The sequence below is a fragment of the Rhinoderma darwinii genome, chromosome 3 (genome assembly GCF_050947455.1).
Source record: "Rhinoderma darwinii isolate aRhiDar2 chromosome 3, aRhiDar2.hap1, whole genome shotgun sequence".
NCBI classification, from domain to species: domain Eukaryota; kingdom Metazoa; phylum Chordata; class Amphibia; order Anura; family Rhinodermatidae; genus Rhinoderma; species Rhinoderma darwinii.
Window position 1 is genome coordinate 330887278 of NC_134689.1, and position 25987 is coordinate 330913264.

General features: G+C 40.4%; 1 protein-coding gene across 2 annotated transcripts in view; it reads left to right on the forward strand.

Annotated features, from left to right (window-relative positions):
- Positions 1-24535, forward strand: part of MAP2K5 (mitogen-activated protein kinase kinase 5) — a 133477-nt gene extending 108942 nt beyond the window's left edge. For both annotated transcript variants that reach the window (XM_075858333.1, XM_075858335.1), the window contains exons 18-22: positions 13319-13345; positions 13727-13759; positions 18088-18149; positions 18528-18573; positions 23825-24535. In XM_075858333.1, coding sequence (XP_075714448.1) covers positions 13319-13345; positions 13727-13759; positions 18088-18149; positions 18528-18573; positions 23825-23929 — 273 coding nt within the window. In that variant the 3' untranslated portion in view covers positions 23930-24535. The remainder of the gene's footprint in view (positions 1-13318; positions 13346-13726; positions 13760-18087; positions 18150-18527; positions 18574-23824) is intronic.
- The last annotated feature ends 1452 nt before the right edge of the window (positions 24536-25987 follow it).

Sequence of the window (25987 nt, forward strand, 5' to 3'; positions counted from 1 at the left end):
CAGTTGAAAACAGTCGGCAATAGAAGCAGTATACTATATGATCACGCTGTGTTGCTGGGCTGGGAAGAGGAGAAATGTATGATGATTGGACAGCGTCATACAGAAAACATTACACCACCTAGAGTGAAGAGAAAGAGTAACCTCCCATTTGGCAAGTATAGCCAAATTATCATATTTAGTAAAATGCTCATAACTTTAGCAAATAATAAACGTTTTTGAAAAAAAATTACACTAGTTATCCGCATCATCGCGCCTATTAGATTAGTTAGGAGATTGGACATTAATAATCTAGTGACAGAACCCCTTGCAATCCTGATACGACAGGATGAGATATTCCGGGGTACTTGCTTAAACAAGGGTGAGGAACGGATTGCCTTATATGCAGATGATATGCTATTATACATGTCGTGCCCGGAGGAGTCGCTACACAGAGCAATGTCAATTATTGAACTATTTGGAGATTATTCTGGCTTACGTATTAACTGGGGCAAATCTTGTCTGATGTACCTCTCCCCGCTCCGGAACTCGGTGGTGGGCCAGAAGGTTAGTGGGTTGCAAGTGGTATCTCAATTTAAATATTTGGGGATCCAGATAGCTAGATCAGACAATGACATGCTGAAGTTGAATGTCGACCCTTTGCTTGCGACCTTCAAAGACAAATTCAAAATTTGGTCGGCTCTACCTCTCTCGGTGGCGGGACGTATTAACCTCGTTAAAATGGTGGTTCAACCTAAGTGCTTATATGTACTGCAGCACATATTTGTTCCCATTCCCATGACGTTCTTTAGAGAAATGGATTCTATGTTTATAAGGTTTATATGGGGGTCCTCCAGATCTAAGCTGCAATTAGCCAAACTACAGCGGCCTAAAGACCAGGCAGGTATGGCTCTCACGGACCTACATGTATACTATCTAGCTAGTCAACTTAAATACCTGGGAGCCTGGGTGTCACATGAGGAACCGGTAGGTTTGGAGAGTAGTCTGGCAAATTTTCTAGGATTAAGGAAACTGTGGTCAATACTGGAACCTTTGGTACCACTTGGCAGCAATGCCTTACCGATCCACAGGGTGGCAAAAAAGTCTTGGGTAGCCGCGAGGCAGCTCTCATGGAACGATCGGATAATGTCAGAAACCCCCTTGTGGCATAATGACACGATGGGCCAGCTGAGTACTTCACAGGATGCTGGGTTTTGGTCTAACCTAGGTATTAACATTGTAGGGGACGTATTTGATAATAATTTATTACTTTCTTTTACCCAGATGGAAGAGACATATCAGGTTCCGAGACAGGCATTTTACAAATTTTTGCAATTCAGCCACTCTTTACAGGCCCAGTTTAGAGGTAGGGACATTGGCATTTCCTCATATCCTCTAATAGGTATTGTACGATCCCAGGGACCGGGGGGGTTGATCTCCTCGATATACTCTTATCTCATACACGCCAAAGCAAGTAGGGCAGCCTTTCCGGCGCTGGACAAGTGGCAGGAGCTGATCCCAGCCCTGGATGAGGAGGCCAGAGCTAGCCTTTTGGAATCACATAGATTTGTATCCCCTGCCATTAATAACAAACTTATACAGTTATATATAATACATCAGAGTTATCTCACACCAATCCGATTATATAAAATGGGTAGAAGGCCCTCCCCCCAGTGTCATAGATGCTTTTATAGTCCTGCCGATTTGCAGCATATGATATGGGATTGCCCAGATATCCGCCACTTCTGGACAGAGGTTACTGCCCTGCTTGCTAGGGTGCTGTCGATTCCTGTGTTGGCAGAGCCAGGTATCTGCTTATTCGGGCTGATGGAGGAAGACCTGATTTCTCCACACCTTCGCATATGTATTAGGGAAACTTTGTTTATGGCCCGCAAAACAATAGCTCTCAGGTGGATGAACGCCCGACCCCCTACCAAAGCTATGTGGATCCAACTGGTAAACGCGGCTATACCTTATGAGCGTATAATGTATCTTCATAGAAATCGTCCTGAAAAATTTAACTGGATCTGGGATAGTTGGTGCAATTCGGATCTTACGTCCTACTCAGGGACGGAGCTAACAGTGGCTATTAGAGGGATCCACACATGAGCATCCATGATGTATCATGATCTAGGTGGAATGGTGGGTAGTTGATTGATCGTCACTGCAGAGGGTGGTACTCTATATTCCTGCTCCTTTATCTGTTTACTTTGGGAAAACGCATACTATATCAGGACAGAAATGTAGCTGGCAAGAATTTGATAAAAGAGACGTATTTTCTTTCTTTTTCTTGTTTATGTGGTTTTTATTTCATAGGAGTGTTATGACTCTTGTTAAATATTTCTCAGTGGTAATGAACAGTTTTGTTTTGTATATGCATAAATTATGGACATGTCCGCTGCGCGGGGGTCCTACTGTTTACTGTGTTAATGTATGTATATGACTCCTTCAATAAACTGAGTTTAAAAAAAAAAATAAGCTAGTGACAGATACTCTCTAAATACTGTGAATAATTGATACAGAAAGTATATTGGAAAATTGTATAACGTTTCTTTATACAATTAAAAACCTTTTATTTGCTTAAATTGAACAAACCCTTTAAGATTGGTGCAACATGTGACTATAACGTCCTATGGAGAAAAAAAAATTGCATGCAATTGTTTTCTCCTACATCGGTAATAAAAAAAATCTCACTTGGAATTGAGAAACCATAAAGCCCTAACCTAAAATTAAATGTAATAGTTTTAGCTCAATTGTGTACAGATTTGTATTCAGATATTCCATATCTTTTCTACTTTTATTGTTACATCTTATTTAGAATTTATTATTATTGCATCTGTATATACAGTTGCAAGAAAAAGTAAGTGAACCCTTTTAGAGTTACCTGGATTTCTGCATTGATTACTAGTTTAATGTGATTTGATTATTCTCTAAGTCAACAATAATAGACCAGCGCAATCTAATTTAACTAATAACACACATACAGTTGTACTGTTCATGTCTTTTATTGCGTACATCCTCAGTGCAGGGAGAAAAAATAAGAACTTCTGTGGTAATGACTTCTCCAAGAGCTAATTGGCTTCAGGTGTTTTAATGAAGTAGATAAGATTGGAAGTGTGGATTTCACAGGTGCTTTGCTCATTAAATAAAGGCACACACAGCCTGGTTACTTACAAATCTCTTCTTTTCAAGAAAGATTGGTTGAGGTTATACATGCCTCGAGGCAAACAACTTTCAGAAGATGTGTTCTAGAGACACATGAAGCTGAAAAACAAATATCTCATCGTGTAAAACCACCTTAACCTTATTGAGATGCTATGGCCAGAACTGAAGAGGACTGTGCACGCAAGGCATCCCAACAATATTGATGAACCGAAACACATTTGCAGAGAAGAATGGTCCAAAATTTCACCTCAACGGTTTGCAAATCTTAATTGAAACTACAGGAAATGTTTGTTGGAGGTGATTGCTGCTAAAGGGGGATCTACAGGTCATTAAAGTCAAAGGTTCAATGAAAAACATGAACAGTACAACTTTTTGTGTGTTTATCAGTTTAGTTAGATTGTGTTGGTCTATAATTGTGACTTAGAAAACAATCAGACCACATTTTATTAGTAATTAATCCAGAAATCCAGGTAATGCCAAAGGGTTCACTTATGTTTTCTTGCAACTGTATATTTGAATGGTAAACTCAACCCTACAATACATGGGACATTCATCTTTATACAAAAGCTCCCAAGTTATCAATAGGCTACTACTCTCCTCCTTTGTTTTTCCTATCCTTTAAAATAGGGTTGTCACGATACCAGAATTTGGAGTTCGATACCGATACTTCGTGTAGTATTGTGATACTCGATACCAGAACAATACTTTTGCCAACCATAAAAAAAAAAAAGTTCTTCCATTTTCTAATGTGAGGCCTGTAGTATTATGAATTTTGAATTTCTCACATTAATAGTAATTAACCCCATCATGTTCCTCAGTCATAATGGACAACATTGGGTTAATGTGTGAGGTACGTGATGGGGTACGTCACAATTAATGTGAGGCACATGGAGGTTCAAAATTCAGAATACCTCGTGCCTCACAATAATAAGTGAAAGAAAGCAGTTTTTATTTTCTAACAGCGTAAACATCATAAATGACGCTATTAATTTATTACGGTCCGACAATAACGAATACGTCTATGTCTTATGTATTGACACTTATTTTAATGTACCATTCCTTTTTAATGTACTATATATATATATATATATATATATATATATATATATATATATACACACTACCGTTCAAAAGTTTGGGGTCACCCAGGCAATTTTGTGTTTTCCATGAAAACTCACACTTATATTTATCAAATGAGTTGCAAAATGACTAGAAAATATAGTCAAGACGTTGACAAGGTTAGAAATAATGATTTTTATTTCAAATAATAATTTTCTCCTTCAAACTTTGCTTTCGTCAAAGAATGCTCCATTTGCAGCAATACCAGCATTGCAGACCTTTGGCATTCTAGCTGTTAATTTGCTGAGGTAATCGGGAGAAATTTCACCCCATGCTTCCAGAAGGCCCTCCCACAAGTTGGATTGGCTTGATGGGCACTTCTTGCGTACCATACGGTCAAGCTGCTCCCACAACAGCTCTATGGGGTTGAGATCTGGTGACTGCGCTGGCCACTCCATTACAGATAGAATACCAGCTGCCTGCTTCTTCCCTAAATAGTTCTTGCATAATTTGGAGGTGTGCTTTGGGTCATTGTCCTGTTGTAGGATGAAATTGGCTCCAATCAAGTGCTGTCCACAGGGTATGGCATGGCGTTGCAAAATGGAGTGATAGCCTTCCTTATTCAAAATCCATTTTAGCTTGTACAAATCTCCCACTTTACCAGCACCAAAGCAACCCCAGACCATCACATTACCTCCACCATGCTTGACAGATGGCGTCAGGCACTCTTCCAGCATCTTTTCAGTTGTTCTGTGTCTCTTGAATGTTCTTCTGTGTGATCTAAACACCTCAAACTTCGATTCGTCTGTCCATAACACTTTTTTCCAATCTTCCTCTGTCCAATGTCTGTGTGCTTTTGCCCATATTAATCTTTTCCTTTTATTAGCCAGTCTCAGATATGGCTTTTTCTTTACCACTCTGCCCTGAAGGCCAGCATCCCGGAGTCGCCTCTTCACTGTAGACGTTGACACTGGCGTTTTGCGGGTACTATTTAATGAAGCTGCCAGTTGAGGACCTGTGAGGCGTCTATTTCTCAAACTAGAGACTCTAATGTACTTGTCTTTATGCTCAGTTGTGCAGCGGGGCCTCCCACTTCTCTTTCTACTCTGGTTAGAGCCTGTTTGTGCTGTCCTCTGAAGGGAGTAGTACACACCGTTGTAGGAAATCTTCAGTTTCTTGGCAATTTCTTGCATGGAATAGCCTTCATTTCTAAGAACAAGAACAGACTGTCGAGTTTCACATGAAAGCTCTCTTTTTCTAGCCATTTTGAGAGTTTAATCGAACCCACAAATGTAATGCTCCAGATTCTCAACTAGCTCAAAGGAAGGTCCGTTTTATAGCTCCTCTAAGCAGCAAAACTGATTACAGAGGTGCTAACATAATTGCACAAGGGTTTTCATGTGTTTTCTAATCATCCATTAGCCTTCTAACACATTTAGCAAACACAATATACCATTAGAACACTGGAGTGATGGTTGCTGGAAATGGGCCTCTATACACCTATGTAGATATTGCATTAAAAACCAGATGTTTGTAGCTAGAATAGTCATTTAGCACATTAACAATGTATAGAGTGTATTTCTGATTAATTTAATGTTATCTTCATTGAAAAAAACTGTGCTTTTCTTTCAAAAATAAGGAAATTTCTAAGTGACCCTAAACTTTTGAACGGTAGTGTATATGTGTATATATATATATATATATATATATATATGCCAGTACATTAGCCTCTGTACTGATAGTATACAGGCAGTTGTTAGGACATATCTAAGTATTCCCTAACAACAGGAAATATGGTTAGACAGCCCTGGGGTCCTTCAATGGACCCTGGGCTGTCTGCCCATATATGGTATGCCCCTAGATCGCGTCACAGGAATTCCTTGTGACGCGATCCAAAGGGCCTCCCCCTTCTCATTTACCCCTTGAATGCTGCGGTCAGCTATGATTGCAGCATTCAGGGGAATAACGCTGCGGGACTGCGGCTGTGTAATACAGTCATTGCCCTGCTCCTGACAATAAGTGTGTGCACGCAGTCAGCATACGGTGTTACGGACGGCGCTGCATTAATGAGCAGCGGTGCAGGCACTGAAGACAAAAACATGAGGATGTTTTGCAGTGCGCCCACCATGTTCTTTCTTCAGTGCCGGCAATCATTAGTGCTGGGCTGGTCGCATCACATCATGCTGACCGCGCGCGCACTTGTCAGGACTCAGGAGCTGGGCAATGGTTGTATCACACATGTATCTCACAGCCGCAGCCCCGCCCTGACTACATTCATGTGTTGAAATGCCAAGCTATGCGGCCGCACAGCTTCGTATCGAAATACATGAAATAACGGTATTGAGCTGTTTGAGGGTGCACGGCATTGAAATAGTATCGAAGTTTGAATGCATCGTGCAACCCCACTTTAAAAGAAACTTCATAGAAATTTTGTTTTGTATATTAAGGGGAAAACATTATTTTGTCACTTTGCCTTTTCCACAATTCCTTTTATATACATTGACATTATTGTGTTATAAATTCGTAGCCTAGAAAGGGCTTCATACTTATATGGGTTCAATGGGCATATACGTTATGATAGAGCCGTCAGGAGGTTTGTATATCATAAATGTAGTATCTGATGTATTTGATATTTTTGGTAAGGAATGAGTTAATGGTGTCTGCACTATGCGAACTTGCATCTGACTTGCAGCGCCATATGAAAGGCTGGACACTTGGCTGGCTGAGGATCCCACACCCTGGGAAAATCACATGCTGTTGGTGAGTGAAGACACCGGCGTCTGGTCCATGCCTCGGGCGCTGCTTGGTTATTTATATGAGGGGACTGGCGGATCTCTTCAGGCAGCTATTAACAGGCTATTATAATGCTAATCGAGGGATCTCGCCCTGGAAGATTATTAGAATAACACGCTGGTCTGTAAGTGTTTTTGACAAGCTTTGTGATGGGATGTATTGATACACTTTTTTTTTTTCAGAAGTCTACGTTCCCTGCTATAGTGCAGTCCGTGTCAAATCTAGGATATGGTCACTGGGTAGAATCATCATCTGATCTATAGACTTGACCATTGTCCCTGATTTCTTCTTTCAGTTTTGTCTATGATAATGTCCATTATCATCTTAGCTCAACCTTTTTTATTATTTCATTTATAGTTTATGTAAAGTATAGTAATATTGTATATGACGATAGTCAGAACTCACGTCGTGTCATGGACTGGAATAAGTTCACTTGTCCATTATCCCTATGCCCAGTGATGCGCAATGTCTTCATACCTTTTGGACATTGTATATACACCATGCTTCACCCTTGTTTAAATCTCCCCTATATGGGCCTGTAATCCAAATCGTACATTAGTAAAAGTAACTGCTTAAAAGGTCTTCCTATTTAAGTCTCTTTGGTTAGTTTATTAAACAAAGAATCTGGAATATTTTTTTAAAGTTCTGGGATTCCTCTGATTTAGTATTCTACATTAAAACCAGCAACAATGCTGGCATTGCACAAGTTCAGATTTCCTTTATGATTTCCAATGAAAGAGTTACTGATCCAGTTTTTTGAGAGGAGCCAAAGATCGATAGATCCTTCAGAAACCAATTCAACCTATGCATTTTTGGAGTAAAGGATCCCTTCCCTAACAAAGTCCACGTCACCAGATTGTACAGAAAAATGGCGACTGCCAACTCAGACTTTTTTCCTTCTCCTTTACCCACGAAAATCTAGGTTTAGTTCATAGGTTTATTACTGGTCCCTGACAATTTTCACATTATTTTCTGTGTGTGTTGTGCCTTGGATGCTGTTTTATCACTTTTTGTAAATGGACATCGACATGTGTCTACTGTAACTATCAGTCTTCGCAACGTATAATGTAAATGTTTAAAGCCCCGACGAAGAGTGTGGTGAATTCAGGTCATATATATGGAGTCTATTGTTATTTAAAGAACATCAAGGAAGTGTTTTTCTAAGAATAAGAGCCACGCTTTGGCTCCAGTTGTAGCAATCGTCCAGTAAATGGAATGAATATGCCCTAGAGAGGAGCTGATCAGATATTTGAGTGGATATTGTCTGTTACCGCCGAGCTGCCTGTGTTTTCACACCCCATTAAGTCATTACTTCCATCTTTTCATCTCCAAATTTCATTTTTCTTTTTAATTTTTTTTCCTATCCCCTTTTCAAAAAAGAATGGTGCCCCCTCCTCTATCCACCTGCCCCCTGCTGCTGCCTCAGTCTTCTCTGCGTTGTTAATTTTCCTGACTCCATATGGAGTAACAGAGCTTTTACCTGCAGGCTGAATGAGATTCTGCTGCACGTCCCAAGGCCAGAGCTGTGAGATCAGGTTCCCGATGCCCGAGTTTGCCAGGCGCCTTCAGTGGCAGAGCACAAATAACAAATTGGATGCATCTACAAGCCTCCTGTAAAGTGTATTTATTGTGCGCCTCTTGGTTTCCGAACACTGATTGTAAGGTTATTCAGGCATCGGGATCAACTTTGCTCAGACTGTGGCGGCATGATACAGGCTAGAGTTATTCTTTGATGAAATCTTACAGGCATGGGAGGATAGGGGGTGATAAAGTGGAGGCCAGGCAGGTGATGATATGAAGTGGAAGTTTTACAACAATCAAAAGTTCTTTCCAAAGCCAGTGGGGGAGATTTATCAGTAGTATTGTAGAATGCATGCGTTACAAGTCAGCGAAAATGGCGCATGATAAATTTGGCTCTATTCACTAAACATGCTGAAAAACTTTCTCTTACTCACAACACCTCATGGCTGCCGTATATTTGCTACAATACTTTTTTAGTGCACGTCTTTAATAAATTTAGTGCGTTTTAGGACAACTCTTGCCCACACCCCTTTTTATATGCTCTTTTCGAAACTGTTGAGGTTGGTGCAAAAAGTCTCTAAAAACAGAAATTTGGCACACGCCTCGTACTCCACTTTTTTAACACAATTTCCTTGGTAAATTTACCTCATTGATATCAATATTAAAGACCGTTTGTACAGTTTGATCACTTTTTTGTTACCAATCCTGACTTCCTGATGGTCATGCCAACGTTTTATTGTTTTCTAAAAGCTGAACATTCATTGTTAGTAAGCTACTCGGGAGTGGGAGGGGGGCTCATGATAAGCACTTCTTGGTAGAATTTGTATATGCCCCTAATGCGATGTGAACAGAGCTTAAGGGTACTTTTACACCGTGTGCCGTGTAAACGAGCGCGATCAACAAGACAGCTCGTTGATCGGCGTGAGTTTGCTCCTTTCACGAGGAACTATAGTATGGGGACAAGTGGTCATTACTCCGATCGCTCGTTACTCCGATTGCTTGTCCCCATAAATTTCTATCATGTCTGCAGCACGTCCCTCTGTTTACGCAGGGAGATGTGCTGCCGACAACGATAATATTTTGGCCATTTAAAATGATACAATGAACGCTCATTTGCCCGATAATTGGCTGGTGTAAAACGGCCTTAAGGCTCTTGCACACGACTGAGTGCCACTCGGGCCATTTTTCACGGCATCAGAGTGGCGCCCCGATAGTTTTCTCGGACCGATTAATTTCAGTGGGTGAATCTGGTCTGTGAAAACGGACCCGACTCTCTGATTCGTGGAAAGATAGAACATGTCCTTTCTTTCCACGGACAGTACACACGGTCGTGTGCAAAAGCCCTTAAGGCGCAATGTTCAGATTTCTGTTTCTCCAACAGATATATAATGCCTTCTTTAAATCTTATACTTAAAGAGGACTTGTTAGGTCTCGTGACATGTCTGTTTTAGTAATCCTGTGCATTTTCCATGAAATAACTATGCTGGAGCATCTATTACTAAAACTGTGTGGTCCCATTCCTCTGTTATTCCTCCTAGACATTTATGAATAAATTGATAACTGGGTATTAGTATTTGGGGGTGTGTCCCTACAGACTGACACTGGCCAATCAGTGCTTTCAGTTCCAGAATGTGTAGGAGCACGCCCATTTGACAAGGGCAATGGTAACGCCCAATTTTTTATTTGTTCATAAATTTCCAGGAGGAATAACTCCTGTCATAACAGAGGAACAAAAGGAAAGCTGACAGTTCCTCTTCTAAGAAAAAATGCTCCAGCTTTATTTATCTTCAAACTCTGCATTGTGCTGTTTCTCTTTTACTCCTGGAAATGTTGGAATAAATTGACAACTGGGCATTTCAATTCCCCTTGTCTATAGTGTGTGTTGTACACAGTCTTATACTATTTGCCCTGATTAGATAGTGCCAGACTTTGGAGGGATGCGGCAAAAAAAAAAAAAGTGTTGTATGCCTCCTTATGAAATTGGTGATACACAAAGGAACAATATGGCCCCATGCCCCTGTATAAGTGCCCTATTTTATCTCCATACAACACGGAGCCATTTTGCGGTCGTGTGCAACAGATTGAGCAAATTGTGCGTATTTCCAGTACAACCCGAACACAACAATATCACTGTATATTGTATACTATATGATGCCACAAATCATCCTGACGTTGACCCAGTGGTGCCTATAGACATGCAGATATTACACAAAAAATGCATATGGCGGCACCTGTAGCAGCCAGAACGGAATCATCCATTATTTACATTGCTGCCTACATTCAGAGAAATTAAATATAATTTAAAATATAAATAATTATATTACAAAGTGACTGTTTTATTTCGTGTTTTAATTGAATGGAAACTGTCAATTTTGGGTCAGCTGCCATCGAGGTTCTTTGACCCTCCCCTACTCCTATGAAACGTTTCACGATGTATGGCCATCGCTACTTCTGGGTTCAACTTCCACCGCTTTTTTTTTTTCATGTTAGTTGGTGAACTATACCATAAATATTACATGTGGTGTCTCCAGGAAGTTACATGAAGGACATTTTTTTTCCCCTAAATGTGCTCATTATTTTTGGTCCATTTGCTCTGAAGATTGTTGAAATTCTTTCTGGAAAACATGGCTGGTCTTTCATTGCAGGGTTGTGAATTGGTCCCAGAGGCCTAACATGAGTTTTATATGGGGTTTCTCAAAATCTTCTCCAGGGTTCCTCGAGGGTACGCTTTCACCCTGGCGGGGGTTTTAGGGAGGTTTCTCTAGGCATAGCCTCTGATCAGAACACACGCTAATTCCAACCCTGCCCCATGTTGTGATTAATTTGCATTCTTTGTCAGAAGTTAATGGAGTTTTTTATGACTGCTTCTGAAGAGCTGATCTGCTGTTTATACACTTACCAGCGGAAATCCTCGCCCTCCCCCGCACTGATTGATGGAGACGCTCTCTGTTATTCCAAACGGCTTTTTAAGCTGTTTTTAAGAATTATTTGAATAAAATGCTGGCGTGCATTGTGTCACGGGGGAGAATGGAAGATTATCTGATGAACAAGATAGAAGAGACCGATAAGAGGGCTCAGTGGGAAGAAGAAAGATCACAAGATGAAAAGAGACTGTGACATGGAAATGGGGCTTGAGATAGGTCTACATCCGGTAGTACATTCAGCCATGAATAAAATAACTCGTTCCTTCGTAGAAGTATGGTGTAACCTACATAGATTTATGATGGTTTAGCCTGATCTTAATAATAAATAGCCCAATATCATTATTAAAAATGAAGTCCACATTATCAGAGGTCCACATCCATTTTGCTATGAGTTTGGAGATCGGTTAAATGATCTCAAGTCTCCAAGGAAAGTTTCTCCCGTTGGCTTTGACCAAAGCTCCTGTTCACACACCTACAGCATTCTGCACAAGGGGAGAACTGTTCCAGATATAGAAAAGTAAGAAAATTACTTTAATTAAGGATGGAGAACTTCCATATGAATCTCCATTATGCTTAGGGGCATGACCCAGGGATTCTCTCTTTGATCTTCTTTGAATCCATCTGTCATGCACCACACCCGACCCTGCACAAGGCATAATACAGTATCCGTTATGACCGATGTTCCTTTAAGCTGGCCATAGACACATGATATCTGTTGACAACAAATTTCACCAACTTTTTCCATTATTAACATACACCTTCGCCTCTGGCACCAATTATCTTAGGGTAAACAATAGGATTGGGCAGACCATTTCTTTTTTTTCTTTAATTGGGCCATCCCCATAGAGACGAGATTGTCAACAGAACCTGCAGTAATTGAATGAATAAATTGCCAAAAATTATGTGCTGGAATATCGCAAATTAGCACGCTCATGTCACACCTTAGAATGCCTGGTAATTTTAAGGAATTTATTAAGATAATGAGGCTTATTCTACAATATATATCAAATCTCAGATGCTCTAAACCAAAAGTCAGTGTTGCCTATAGCTACCAATCAGATTTCAGTCTTTATGTTCATGTGCAGGTTCGGTTATGAACAATAAGTGATTTTATTGGCTGCATGGGGCAACCCTCCATTTATGCTTCTAAAATTCCTCATCACCCACTGGACACCTCATTCACCTGCTTCAGATCTGTCCCGTGCACGGTGCGGACTTCTCTGGCAGCTCCGGCCCTTCTCTCCACACACTAGCTCCCTGTCCCATTACAAAGATATAATTAAAGTTTGTGTCTCCCAGCCAGAAATTAGGCAGGGGTGACACGCCAGGCCAGCCCTGGCAGGCGGCCAGAAATTCTAATTTCTGACGATGATTTAATTTCAATTTTAAATAAATCGTTTTTTAATTTAAAAAGAGCGAGTTTCCTCACATTAGCAATGATTGCCACATTAAGCTCTGCGCTCACGATGGAGCCACATAAAACATTATTTATACACGGAGCGGAAACGGCTCTGCCTCTGAAATGGATTATGCTTTTTTTTCCCCTCCCTCTTCTAATATAACCTGGAGGATACTAAAAAGTGTTTGTGGTAAATTAGCATTCTGCCGACTTTCACCCATAAATGAGAGAAGAGCTATTAACACTTGTGTATTTTCATTATGTAAATTGTGTTAACACATGCCCACAAATTGCCACCAGCAAGACAATCATTTTCTCCCAGTGATCATAATGTGTCCTAGTGAGATGTTTTGATTATGACATGCTAATTACATATTGCCTTTTTCCCCTCTGCTCTCGCTTTTCTATTCTTTCACTCCTTTGTGTACGTTTTTATTTATTATATTTTTATGAATTTTTTTTTGTCACTTTACCTCCCCAGATTCAGAAAAACCACGGCTCTTTAATGGTGAGTATTATGAGTCCAGGAGGGGGAGAGGGGGGGGGGGTTATTATGGCGGGAGGGAGATCTGAAGGGGGGGGGGGGGTAAAAAAAAAATCACTTTTCTCTTTTTTTTCCTGATGGCTGATTCTTCCTGCATGCTCCACTGCCTTGTTTTAAACTTTGCAAATTGCATTTTGAAGAAAAAGCAAACATTTAACTGCCTGTATTAGATTAGGTACCATTAGAAATAATAGCAATGCTCCAGCATCAATGTTTTTATAAGAGCTCTCTGCTGTTGATTAATCTTGCTATTTTTATTGCATTAATGGTGTTTTTTTGTGTCTCTTATGACTATACTGTAGAGATATTGCATATAGGTTAATACTTGTCTCTCTCTCTCCGCAGCCGTTCCAGATATTGCAATGCATTGTTGATGAGGTGAGTCTCAGACTTATGTGCTTTCGCTCCTAAAGTCATTCCTAATGGAGTGGAAAGCTTATATTTTGTTTCCTAATGAAGCACAATGGACGACACCCTCTGAGAGAGTTCATTGGCAAGGCTTGGAGCTGTTTAACATGGCTTGGCCTATGCTTCCCCCCCCCCCCTCCGCCTCCTATCTCTTTGAGAGCCCCCTGCAGACTGATCCTATCTGTTGTACCAGGCCCCAAGGATAGGGCTGGAGAATATTAATCGGGGCTCAGCCCTGCCTGCTGGAGTTATATAGAGAAGAGGATCTCCATGTGGAGGTAGTGTAATTGAATGGAGCATAGTAGAGAATGCATATAAGGATTAGGAGCCGTTACTTTTATGTTTTGGTGCGGGAGTTCATAGATTTGTATATTTATGTGTATTTTGTCGATCTGTGTGCCCAAATTTTTTTTTATGTAGATTGGCGTCCAGCTCGGTTGCTGCCGCCGGTCATCTCGATTCACCGCTCTAGGACCTGTTGGTTACACAAACTCTCATTGCTCTCAGAACAATGTAAATGGGGTAGATAAAGGTTAAAATATCCCATGGTTATTAGCATACTGCACAATGTCCTGGCCATATTGGCCCCGTCTACTAAACATTGCTCCGGTTTTCTAGCCCATATGTTACGTTTATTGTGGACTGGAATTGGCCCACAAATCTGGTCTGTTCTGCATTTAATTTGTGCAGGAGCAGATTGTGGGTTGTATTGTTTCCTGACTGTGCTGGATGAACCATGTTCTGTTAATATGGGAATGGAAACCCTTAATCAGGGCTCCCACTAATTGTCCCTCTTGTAATTACAGCACTTGTTTCACTGATAATTGGGCCACAGTAATTATCTATATGGTTAGCAATCAGATGCCAGTGTGAGGCCGCCCTAGTGATTGGCATATGCTTGAAACTGTGTTGTTTCACAAATGAGTGGATGGTGACCTCTATTTTATAGGCACGTGCCTGGGGGTGTCTTCTACAAGTATAGCGTGGGGTGGTCTGTATCTGAGATCTGTGCACGGTTTTATATTCTTCCAAAGGCATCGTGTATAAATTCTGTGTCACTAGGTACTTAGCAATTATTTTTTTTCCTACAATCTGATGAAAGATAACGATAATTATCATTTGTGAATAGGCAAAGTGTTGTTTTCACTGGGGGCAATGTATCTGATCGGCTACAATTATTTTCTCACTGATAAGCACTGCGATTGCTACAATTGTCCCATGTAATGGTAATCGGCGAGAAGCTCCATTATAGAGAATAGCGGCGATTTTTTGTTTTTTTTCAACTACATTAAAGAACAAGCGGTTGTATGTCGGAATATCTGAAAGGTGATCTATATGCGATGTCAGTCATTCTGTTATGTCCGCCTAGGATAGGTAGGTGTACATGGGGTGACACTCACATAATTCTGACCACTCTCTTACGGCAGGTTCTGTGCTGATTTCCTTGCATTAGCTCAGATCCAGGCTGTAGAGAAATGCCCAGGAAAAATAATTCTGACTATTGCTTATATTGTGAAATATATGTCCCGATAAAGGGATTGCATGAGATTAGAAGGAAAGGGGACGCACTTTTCCCCATACACAGCACCAGTCTTGGGCTGTGTCTGGTGTTGCAACTTCGACTGAAAAATAGCAGAACCCTGAACATATCGGGAGCAAATAAATATATATATATATATATATATATATATATATATATATATATATATATATACACAGTGGGGGAAATAAGTATTTGATCCCTTGCTGATTTTGTAAGTTTGCCCACTGTCAAAGACATGAACAGTCTAGAATTTTTAGGCTAGGTTAATTTTACCAGTGAGAGATAGATTGTATAAAAAAAAAAAAAGAAAATCACATTGTCAAAATTTATAAATATTTATTTGCATTGTGCACAGAGAAATAAGTATTTGATCCATTTGGAAAACAAGACTTAATACTTGGTGGCAAAACCCTTGTTGGCAAGCACAGCAGTCAGACTTTTTTGTAGTTGATGATGAGGTTTGCACACATGTTAGATCAACTCATGATTACTCATCTGCTTTTTCTTCATATCAAGTAGCGCTCTCCAAAAAATATCCAGTTTTATTTATATATTTCACTGAAATATACTACCCTTACTCTCCTGCGGCTCAATCACATTGATGCCGGTACCTGGATACGGAAAGCTGCAACCTGGCTTCATCTAACGTACTTTTACATTAAGCTGTACCTGCCAGTACTAGCTTTTATGGTTTATCTTGCACCATGTGGCGCTGTGTACGTTTTTCTCTCTTCAGATACACATGTTAGATGGAATTTTGGCCCACTCCTCTTTGCAGATCATCTGTAAATCATTAAGATTTCGAGGCTGTCGCTTGGCAACTCAGATCTTCAGCTCCCTCCATAAGTTTTCGATGGGATTAAGGTCTGGAGACTGGCTAGGCCACTCCATGACCTTAATGTGCTTCCTTTTGAGCCACTCCTTTGTTGCCTTGGCTGTATGTTTTGGATCATTGTCGTGCTGGAAGATCCAGCCACGAGCCATTTTTAATGTCCTGGTGGAGGGAAGGAGGTTGTCACTCAGGATTTGACGGTACATGGCTCCATCCATTCTCCCATTGATGCGGTGAAGTAGTCCTGTGCCCTTAGCAGAGAAACACCCCCAAAACATAATGTTTCCACCTCCATGCTTGACAGTGGGGACGGTGTTCTTTGAGTCATAGGCAGCATTTCTCTTCCTCCAAAAACGGCGAGTTGAGTTAATGCCAAAGAGCTCAATTTTAGTCTCATCTGACCACAGCACCTTCTCCCAATCACTCTCAGAATCATCCAGATGTTCATTTGCAAACTTCAGACGGGCCTGTACATGTGCCTTCTTGAGCAGGGGGACCTTGCGGGCACTGCAGGATTTTAATCCATTACGGCGTAATGTGTTACCAATGGTTTTCTTGGGGACTGTGGTCCCAGCTGCCTTGAGATCATTAACAAGTTCCCCCCGTGTAGTTTTCGGCTGAGCTCTCACCTTCCTCAGGATCAAGGATACCCCACGAGGTGAGATTTTGCATGGAGAGCCCCAGATCGATGTCGATTGACAGTCATTTTGTATGTCTTCCATTTTCTTACTATTGCACCAACAGTTGTCTCCTTCTCACCCAGCGTCTTACTTATGGTTTTGTAGCCCATTCCAGCCTTGTGCAGGTCTATGATCTTGTCCCTGACATCCTTAGAAAGCTCTTTGGTCTTGCCCATGTTGTAGAGGTTAGAGTCAGACTGATTAATTGAGTCTGTGGACAGGAGTCTTTTATACTGGTGACCATGTAAGACAGCTGTCTTTAATGCAGGCACCAAGTTGATTTGGAGCGTGTAACTGGTCTGGAGGAGGCTGAACTCTTAATGGTTGGTAGGGGATCAAATACTTATTTCTCTGTGCACAATGCAAATAAATATATATCATTTTGACAATGTGATTTTCTGTTTTTTTTAATATAATCTATCTCTCACTGGTAAAATTAACCTAGCCTAAAAATTCTAGACTGTTCATGACTTTGACAGTGGGCAAACGTACAAAATCAGCAAGGGATCAAATACTTATTTCCTCCACTATATATATATTATCCTGCTCATTTGGTACATTGGGAGAAATGACCAATCTGAAATGAACATAAAAGAAAATACCCTTTATTTTTAGCGATGGAGATTACAAAAAGGAGATTTATTAAAATTGGTGCAAAGGAAAATAGAGCAGTTGCCCATAGCAACCAATCCGGTTCCAGCTCTCCAGCGCTTTTGCAAGACTCTTTAGAAAATGAAAGCAACGACCTGATAAGTGTCTATGAGGGACTGCTCTACTTTTCCTTCGCACCAGTTTTGATAAATCTACTGTAAGGCTAGGTTCACACCAGCGTTTGCCATTTCGTTGTTCTGCTCTGTCAGAGGAGCGGAACAAGGGAAAAATCTGAAGGGCCGGTACCTTTGCACCACGGGCACCACCGGCGGCCGATGGAACCCATTGACTTTAATGGCCGTGGTTTTACTGGAAACAAAAGCGCAGCATGCTGCTTTGTTGTTTCCAGTATTCTCGGCTGGATCTGTGACGGAGGCCCCTAATGGAGCCTCCAACGCAGATGTGAACAAAGCCTAGGTATGTTTATGTCCTGCGATGGACACATTATCATATCCATATGACACATGGGTTGGCTGTAGATTGACAGGGCTCACAAAGAGGTCTCAATCTATTTATAGGAAATTCTAGTTATATGTGCCTTATATCCTATGTGAGCTCTTAAATGACCAGCATTGTATTTGGATTGTTTTAGGACTCTCCAGTGCTTCCCATGGGGGAATTTTCTGAGCCGTTTATACATTTCATAACGCAATGGTAAGAACAATACATGTATGTTGTTGAGAACTTTTGTGATGTAGGATGACTTGGGCTTTCTTTTTTTACATGGGACCATACAGTGGCATCCGTTGGAGGTATATGTTAGGAACTCCTCCTGGCGTATACCTCTGACGGACTGCAAATAAGTAACCATTCTTTTTTCTAGATTTAGCAGCTGTAAGTTGTGTTAGTCCACAGAGCTGATTCTCATATTGTATTGGGACCATGGGGCAAATGCAGTACGTCTTTTATATGCCCAGACTACTCAGTATTTGAAATTTGCTGATATATAACAACTTTGCACATAACACATACCTTATTTTTTTCTGTTATTCTCTATGTAGTCTAATCACTGACATGTTTTCTGTTCCACAGTATGAGAAAACTACCCAAAGAGAGGCCTGCCCCAGAAGAATTAATGGTAAGCCTTGTGGTCATTGACATATCAACCTCTTTGGCTGTGTATGAAGAGATATATGTGCGCATGCTCCCCAAAACAATAATCCTGTTTATATGGAACAAGACCGAATGGAAAATGTTGTCTGCTGAATATCAGACCAGTTTTTAGATTCTGCAATTGTAGTTTGTAGCAGAAAGCCTCCATAGGTTGCCACCACACACACCGCATTGCTTACTTTCGATTTACTCCCGGTTTTCTGTGTCTACCCATAATTCCATGAGCTGCAGCATTTCCCTATGTGGAGGAACCTATATCTCTGTTCATCATCATCATCATTCATAGATACTGCTCCAACACTGTCGGAACAACGTGTAACAGGGCGGTAGTGGAGCCGGATCACCGTCATGCTATCTCTAGGGATAACAATACATCATTACATGCCGATATGGTTTTGTGGAAACCAAGTGGTAACCCCCATGAGCCCTGTTAGGGTAGGTTCACACGGTACGTGATTGAGGCAGAAAAATACGGGGTGATTTTAAGAGAAATCGGGCTCTAAAATCCAGGTGTTTTCGAGGGACATTTGCCAAGCGTTTTTGAAAATGTAAAAAATCTGTCTCAAAAATGCATTAATAGCTGACATATGACTTCTTTTTTACGAGACATATTTTTACGCCGAGATTTTTTAAATAGCAACGTAAAATTACGCCTAGTATGCACTACACGGCTTTTTACCATTTGAATTCAATGGCAAGCTGTTTGCACGCGTTTTCAAGGCTTTTAATGAACCAATAGAACTCTGTTAAATGTTTAAATATAATTTAATAAGATCGATATACTTTCAATTATTTTTATTTCGGGCAAGGATTCTCTAAATTTAATACACACATTTTCACTATATGGCCATTTTTTTATGTAGTAAAAACTTATCCAAAATAATTTTTGACAAATAATGTAGTAGAGTCTTGTCTGGCTTTATTAGGGTGAAAGTCACACCATATAAAGAAAAATCATCTCTTTTATATATATATTTTTTCAAAAAAATATAACATTTACCCAACTATATAACCCAGAGGAGGTTCAGAACTTGCATATAAAGTAGCGCCTCACCCCCCATGTGTGTGGATGTTTCACCCTCCCAACTCAATATGTTTTGTATATTGCTGAGACGAGAAAATGATAAAGCCCCTTTTAGCACCTTGGTTCTGTTATTCCTGTGTGACAGGTCGGCTCAGCCGTGACAACAGGTCAGTCTACAGTCCTTCTCTGAGACCCGCGGAGGGTTCTGTATGGGTACTAGCGTGATTGAGAAGAGAGGGGTGGTAATTGCAAATTCTTGTATTGGACTTCTTTATACCGCTTAACACTGAGCCCTCCAGGGGCCTAATTCTGTCATTTCACAAGGAGTCTAGGAAAACGTTTGTCTGCTCTCTAAAGTGATGAATTGTGTATTGATATTATTACTGTGATGGAAAGGGAGGGCGCTGGGTATAGATCAGAAGCAGCAACTCAAGAGGTTTATATTCTATACATTATCCTTATATTATGACATCATTGTGCCGATAACACTATTGAATGATGAGTTTTCCTACAGTACGGTTTACAGTTTATTTTTGACATAGTTGAGAGAAATATTCTAGAAATGCTAATAAAAGTAAATTACTGTAATTAAGAGGATCTAAAAGAAAAAAAAGAAAAAAAGACTTTGTTTTTATATATTTCTGGTCCCCCATCCCATAAATCAAAATAAAACATTGTTAAAAGTAGGATGGTAAAAATAGTCTAAATGCTTCCAGCAGCAACCTCCTCCACCCATGAACTATTGACAGTACCTTGCATTTCATGGGGCTTCAGCGGTGTGACCACTAAGCTCGAGCTCCACCTTTATCTTTCTGTAAAGAGTTAAATGCTTTACACAATTCACACTTGGGACCCAATTGTAAATATTGCAAAAACATAGGAGAATTTACGTTAAACGAGAGAACGGCATAGACATGGCTCCCATCAGCCTCTCCATGTTTGGGGGGGGTTTCATTGATCGGAGGGATTAGATCATGCAACTTTTTGCTTTACGAAGGCACTGCTGTACTTTGCTTACTTTCAGCAGAAGGCTTTTTTATGCTGCCTTCGCCACGTTTGTGAAAAGGGCGTGGCTTTTCAAAATGGGGCAGGGCCACAGCAGCCCGTCAAATTTCTTAGAATTTGCGCCAGAAAACTGGCGTAACTTATAGTGGGAATCTATAGATATAGCTTTCACTCTGTGGGGTGTAGTAAGGTAGAGGCCGGTACCTTGCCCCAACCATCAGTATGAAACGCCAATCTCAATATTTTCACCCAATCGATTTTTGCCAAGTTCTGCTGTCTTGCAGTATTGTATATACTATGTACTGTGTATACCCTCCCGATATAATTTAGTTTATTATTAGACCGTTTTAATATGACTTATTACTCATTCCTTAAAATGAGCCTAAAGCCCAAAATAAAATAAAAAAAACACATTTCTCCAGAATCCACGTATGCTGTATTTGACGCATTTTTCTTCAAAGTTCAGGATTTTCTTTTCTCCAGACCGGTCAATGTCTATGCAGTCAAAACTGGAATTTGTGTATCAAATGTTTTATTTCACGGGGCTTCAGCCTTGATCTCCCCGTATTCTCAAGTTACAAATCGACTTCATTACATAAGCAACCCACGTTTCCTGGGTTCTCCTTGCTCCTCCCACTTCCCCTCGGGTTCCTTTCTGTCAGTGTAGTCGCTCCCCCATTGTCACCCCCGCTTCTGATTGCAGCAAGACCTGTACAGAGAGAGACCAGCAGAGCCCCACCCTGTGCAGGAATGGCCACACCCTTACTCCAAGGAATGCTGGGAACTGTAGTTTTATTGCAATTCTACTGAGGAGGAAGGTCCTGGCAGGGCCATACTTTGATATTTCCTGCTACAATATCTTTACAAATCTATAAAGGTCACCGCCTGGAACGAATGTAGCTCTTTTAGAAGATTCACATTACAGTGCATTCTATATGTCTTCTGTACGACCCACCTTACTATGTCTCTATTTACTCGAGAGAATTCCCAAGGACATGTTTTGAAATTATTTTTGTTTTTACTGCATTGCCCATTTTGTGTTATTCTTGGGGCAGCTAAAAACTTGATAAATGAAGAATATAATATTTTCCAGTGTTGGGCAGGATTTAGGCAGTAGTGTACATAACCTATACCCACTGTCCACACATTACACTCGCTACTTACCGAAGGGGATTGTCATGGTAACATATAACTTCTGTAATTAAACCCTTTACACTGTATTATACCGTTTCTATTAGCGGAGTATGACAAGAAATGTTCTGGGGCTGCCCCTTTAATGCATGAATGATCAGCCTGAGTTGGAAAACAGCGCCTGGCAGCCCGTCACATAACCCTGTCATCACATCGCCAAAGGATTTTCTGACCTTTCAGTCAAAGTATTGTCTCAATCTGCAAAATTCTGGAAACTTGCTCTGTGTATTTTAAGTAACCACTCCTCCTCGCCTTAATGAGGTTATGACCAACCGCTTATTATAATTGCTTCCAACTCCTTTTAATTTTCAAGCTTATTAATCATAAGAAGAGTTATTTAAAAATGCATAAATTAATCTTGGATTAAAAGACCATCAAGGCCTAGAAACAATTAAGATTGTGCAGGGAGTCCCAGGGGCAGTGTGGCGGCTGATTGTTGCAGTCAGGTGGGTCTGGCTGAGCGGGCAGCGGGATGATTAATGCACACAGCATTTCAATAAGAGGTTCACAAATGCCACTTGCTGACCCCAGAACTGGATCCCTTGCCAGAGATGAGAAGCCGCTACTGATCCTTGCCAAGACGACACACAGGCTCTGAGGCCTCCTGACATAACTAGGTCAGTCCAGGGGTAAATAAAAACCAAACTATCTCCTCAACAGGTTAATAACTATGTGAAATATACAATGTTAAGCTTTTTTTTATGTGTGGGATGATTATATTTCACACAGAACAACGATTTCTTTGTCATTGCTTACACTAGCTGCCATATTTGTTGCTTGATAGAGACCATATATCACATTGAGCCAAAGAAACCAAGAGGTGAAGAGCGTATCTAGACCATTGATCAAAAGTTTCCTTATTGTTACAAAGTAATAGCAAAGCATCTTTCAGACTCTGAGGTCTGTGTTTTATAAAATGTAAAAGACCTTTTATACATAGAACATATTAACATAGAAATGCAATCTATGTCCCTGTATAAATTGGGACAATGGTTTCCATCTTTATAATCCTACATCAGATTTTGGCTTGGGATCAGAATTTAAAATGGTTGTACAGTATTAGAAAAACATGGCTGCTTTCTTCCAGAAACAGTGCCACGCTTGTCCGTGGTTTGTGCAATCCGCTCCATAGAAGTGAATTGGGCTGAGCTGCAATACCACACACAACCATGTGCACAAGTGTGGCACTAATTTTGGTAGAAATGCATCAAATTTTTTTTAATCCTTTACAACTCCTTTAAGAAAAGCGGTCCATCTTCTGACTGATCTCGGAAAAGCTCCTTTCCCTATTGACTACTAAGAGGGGAAGGGAGGTGACAAAAATCTATACACACCACAAAAATAAATAGATATTTAAGGGGATTTACATAATTCGAAGCCTAAAAGTATTTTCTTACCTTTAAAAATAGTTCCAAGTGACTCCAATGTAAAAAATAAATAAATTGAGTTTTATGCTTTACCTTTTTAAATTCACTACTACTCGCCGAGACGCTCCCTACTGTCATGGTGCGCCGGCGGCTCCTACTGATTAAACCACTTTGTATGGCCTGCAAGGAGCGGGGGATGGCAGTCAAGTATTACTTAATGTAAACTATATTTTCTGCCAGTTATTGTGTTAATTGTCCTTGTTTATAGAAAGAGACTTGTGTGTGTGTGTGTGTGTGTGTGTGTGTATATATATATATATACTATTTAATGCATAGAATAGCCGGATATTATTTTTCTTGTATTTTTTTCCAGTGTCAACACGGAATTAAACGCATGCAAAATCTAAATTTACAATATAAATCCCTTGGCATTCTAAAAACAATGCACAGGAATATTATTATTGGAAATTATATTTATATACATGAGTGACAAGCAGTCCTATTATTATAGTTCGTACATATTAAAATTCATGGGTAGAGCAATGGCCGCAGAGGAATGCAGCAGTTGGGAGTAATGCGGCGTGGAGGTTCAGGATATAATGTATAATGGTCTTATCTCTCTCTGACAGGGTCATCCGTTCATCGTTCAGTTTGATGATGGAAACACTGAGGTGGTATCGATGTGGGTATGTAGGGCGTTAGAAGAGAGACGGGCACAGAACAGCCAGGAGTGAGAAGACATCATAAGGATAAAGCAAGTCGGACTTTACAAATGGACCAGCTCAGCAGAGCCACTGTGCGCATGAGCCGATTTGGTGAATGACCTGTCATGGTGTATACATGGTGTGTTCAGTGTGGCCTGCAAGTAACATATTCCACACAACAATGACTTTGCATCGAGTGTCTGAAGAAGAATGCACAGGATAGTGGAAATAATGACCAACCGTGTTAGTCACTGCAGCAACTAGCTCTTGGAATATACAGTGCGTTGTAATCGAGGCTGAGCCAGCAGTAGAGCGGGTAAGAGGACCCACTGCCTGTATACATAGCATGAGTCGCTCTATTAGGATGACTGGGACTTATTCTCTGTCAATAAAAAGCAGCTTCGCTCATTGTGATCATCCGTTCATTACAACCTCTTCCAGGATTTACTACATAAAAGCGCCATATTAATACAGGCCTCAGGATTCTTGTTTGCTTGAACATATGACCGGTGACCAAATGATATTGTCATTTTGGTGCCACCAAACACCCCCTCAGATATATATATATTGTATGTTTCTAATAGTATGTCTTGCACATATCTGATTTTTCAGTTTAATAAACTTTTATACATATTATGTTTTTGCAGTCTTTCCTATACTGGATGGATCTCCTCTTATGAAAATGTCATTTTATGTTCTTCCCATGGTTTTACTGTTGATTTCGAGAACTTCTAGACCTAGGCCTTCGAATGAGATTACAATTCACTCGCAGTTCCACTGTTCACTACTTTGTCATTTTTTACAAATCTTTCCATTAATACCAAATCCGCAGTGCTGCCCGCTATGAGATCTAATTCAAACAAAAATCTATTGTTTTTTGTAACGCTACCCGGCTTTGTCCCCAGTAATATCATCCATAAAGGAGGCCCTTTGCACCACTACTAGCCATATGTTCAGGCGCGTTATGGTTTATGTACGTTAATGATGTACTAGTCATCGATTACTTTATATGTACAATTGCTTAAAGCGTACCTAACTTTTCAGAATAAGCTGTCATGTGTGTACATGAGGAATAACACTGACCATTATATGACTTGTATTCTGTAATATTTAGCCGTTTTCCCCTCTGCAGGCTCTACCTCTTATTGACCAAAAAAAACAGTGATTCTGGTGTTTTTATATATTTTTTTTCTTCTTACGGCGTTCACCATGGGTGTTAAAAAATGCTATATTGTAATAGTTCAGACTTTTACAGGCGCAGCGACACCAATTTTTTTCTTATTGTTTTTTTACATTACTTTAGAGGAAAATGGGAAAAGGTTGTTTTTTTTTTACTTTTAATATATATATAATTATTTTTTTTTACACTACTAGAAATTGTAACTTTTTTTACTTTTTATTACTCCTTCTAGGGGACTTGAACCATACTAATACTAATGTATTGCAGTATATTGTCATTTTTACAGGCTTCTGTTCAGCCCTGCCACAGGTAACAGAGGCAGAGTGAAGGCAGACCTGGGGGCCCCTCATTAGGCCGCTGGGCTTCCGTGACAACCATTGGCACCACAAGATCGCGTTGTGGGGGGGGGGCAACGAGCTGTTGGAGGCCGCACCCCTCTTCTTAATGCCTCAGATGCTGCAGTTGCAATTGACCGCAGCATTTGAGGGGTTAAACAGCCAGGAACAGCGCGGTTGCTGTTACTGGCCCTTAGTAAAACACAGCTGACACCCACAGCGTAAGGAGCAGGCTCAGCAGCACGTGAGCCCACTCCGTACATCACCCCCCGCACCATGATGTACTGACATGTCATGGTGCGTCAAGGGGTTAAAGTACCTATGTGTGCTACAGTAACCAGTTATGTTTCTTTCATATATTTAAAAAAAAATAAAGTATAAAAATATAATGTAAAATGTATAATTATAAAATTAAACCTACATAATAAATGACAGGTCACTTCACCTCATGAATGGCGTTCTCCAGGAAGTTATAAATAAAGTTACATTAGACACGCTGGTATTGCAGACTTTATCATTCATCAGAGATCAGAGCTCAGGACCCTGACTACATGCTGGGAATGTTTGTTAAGT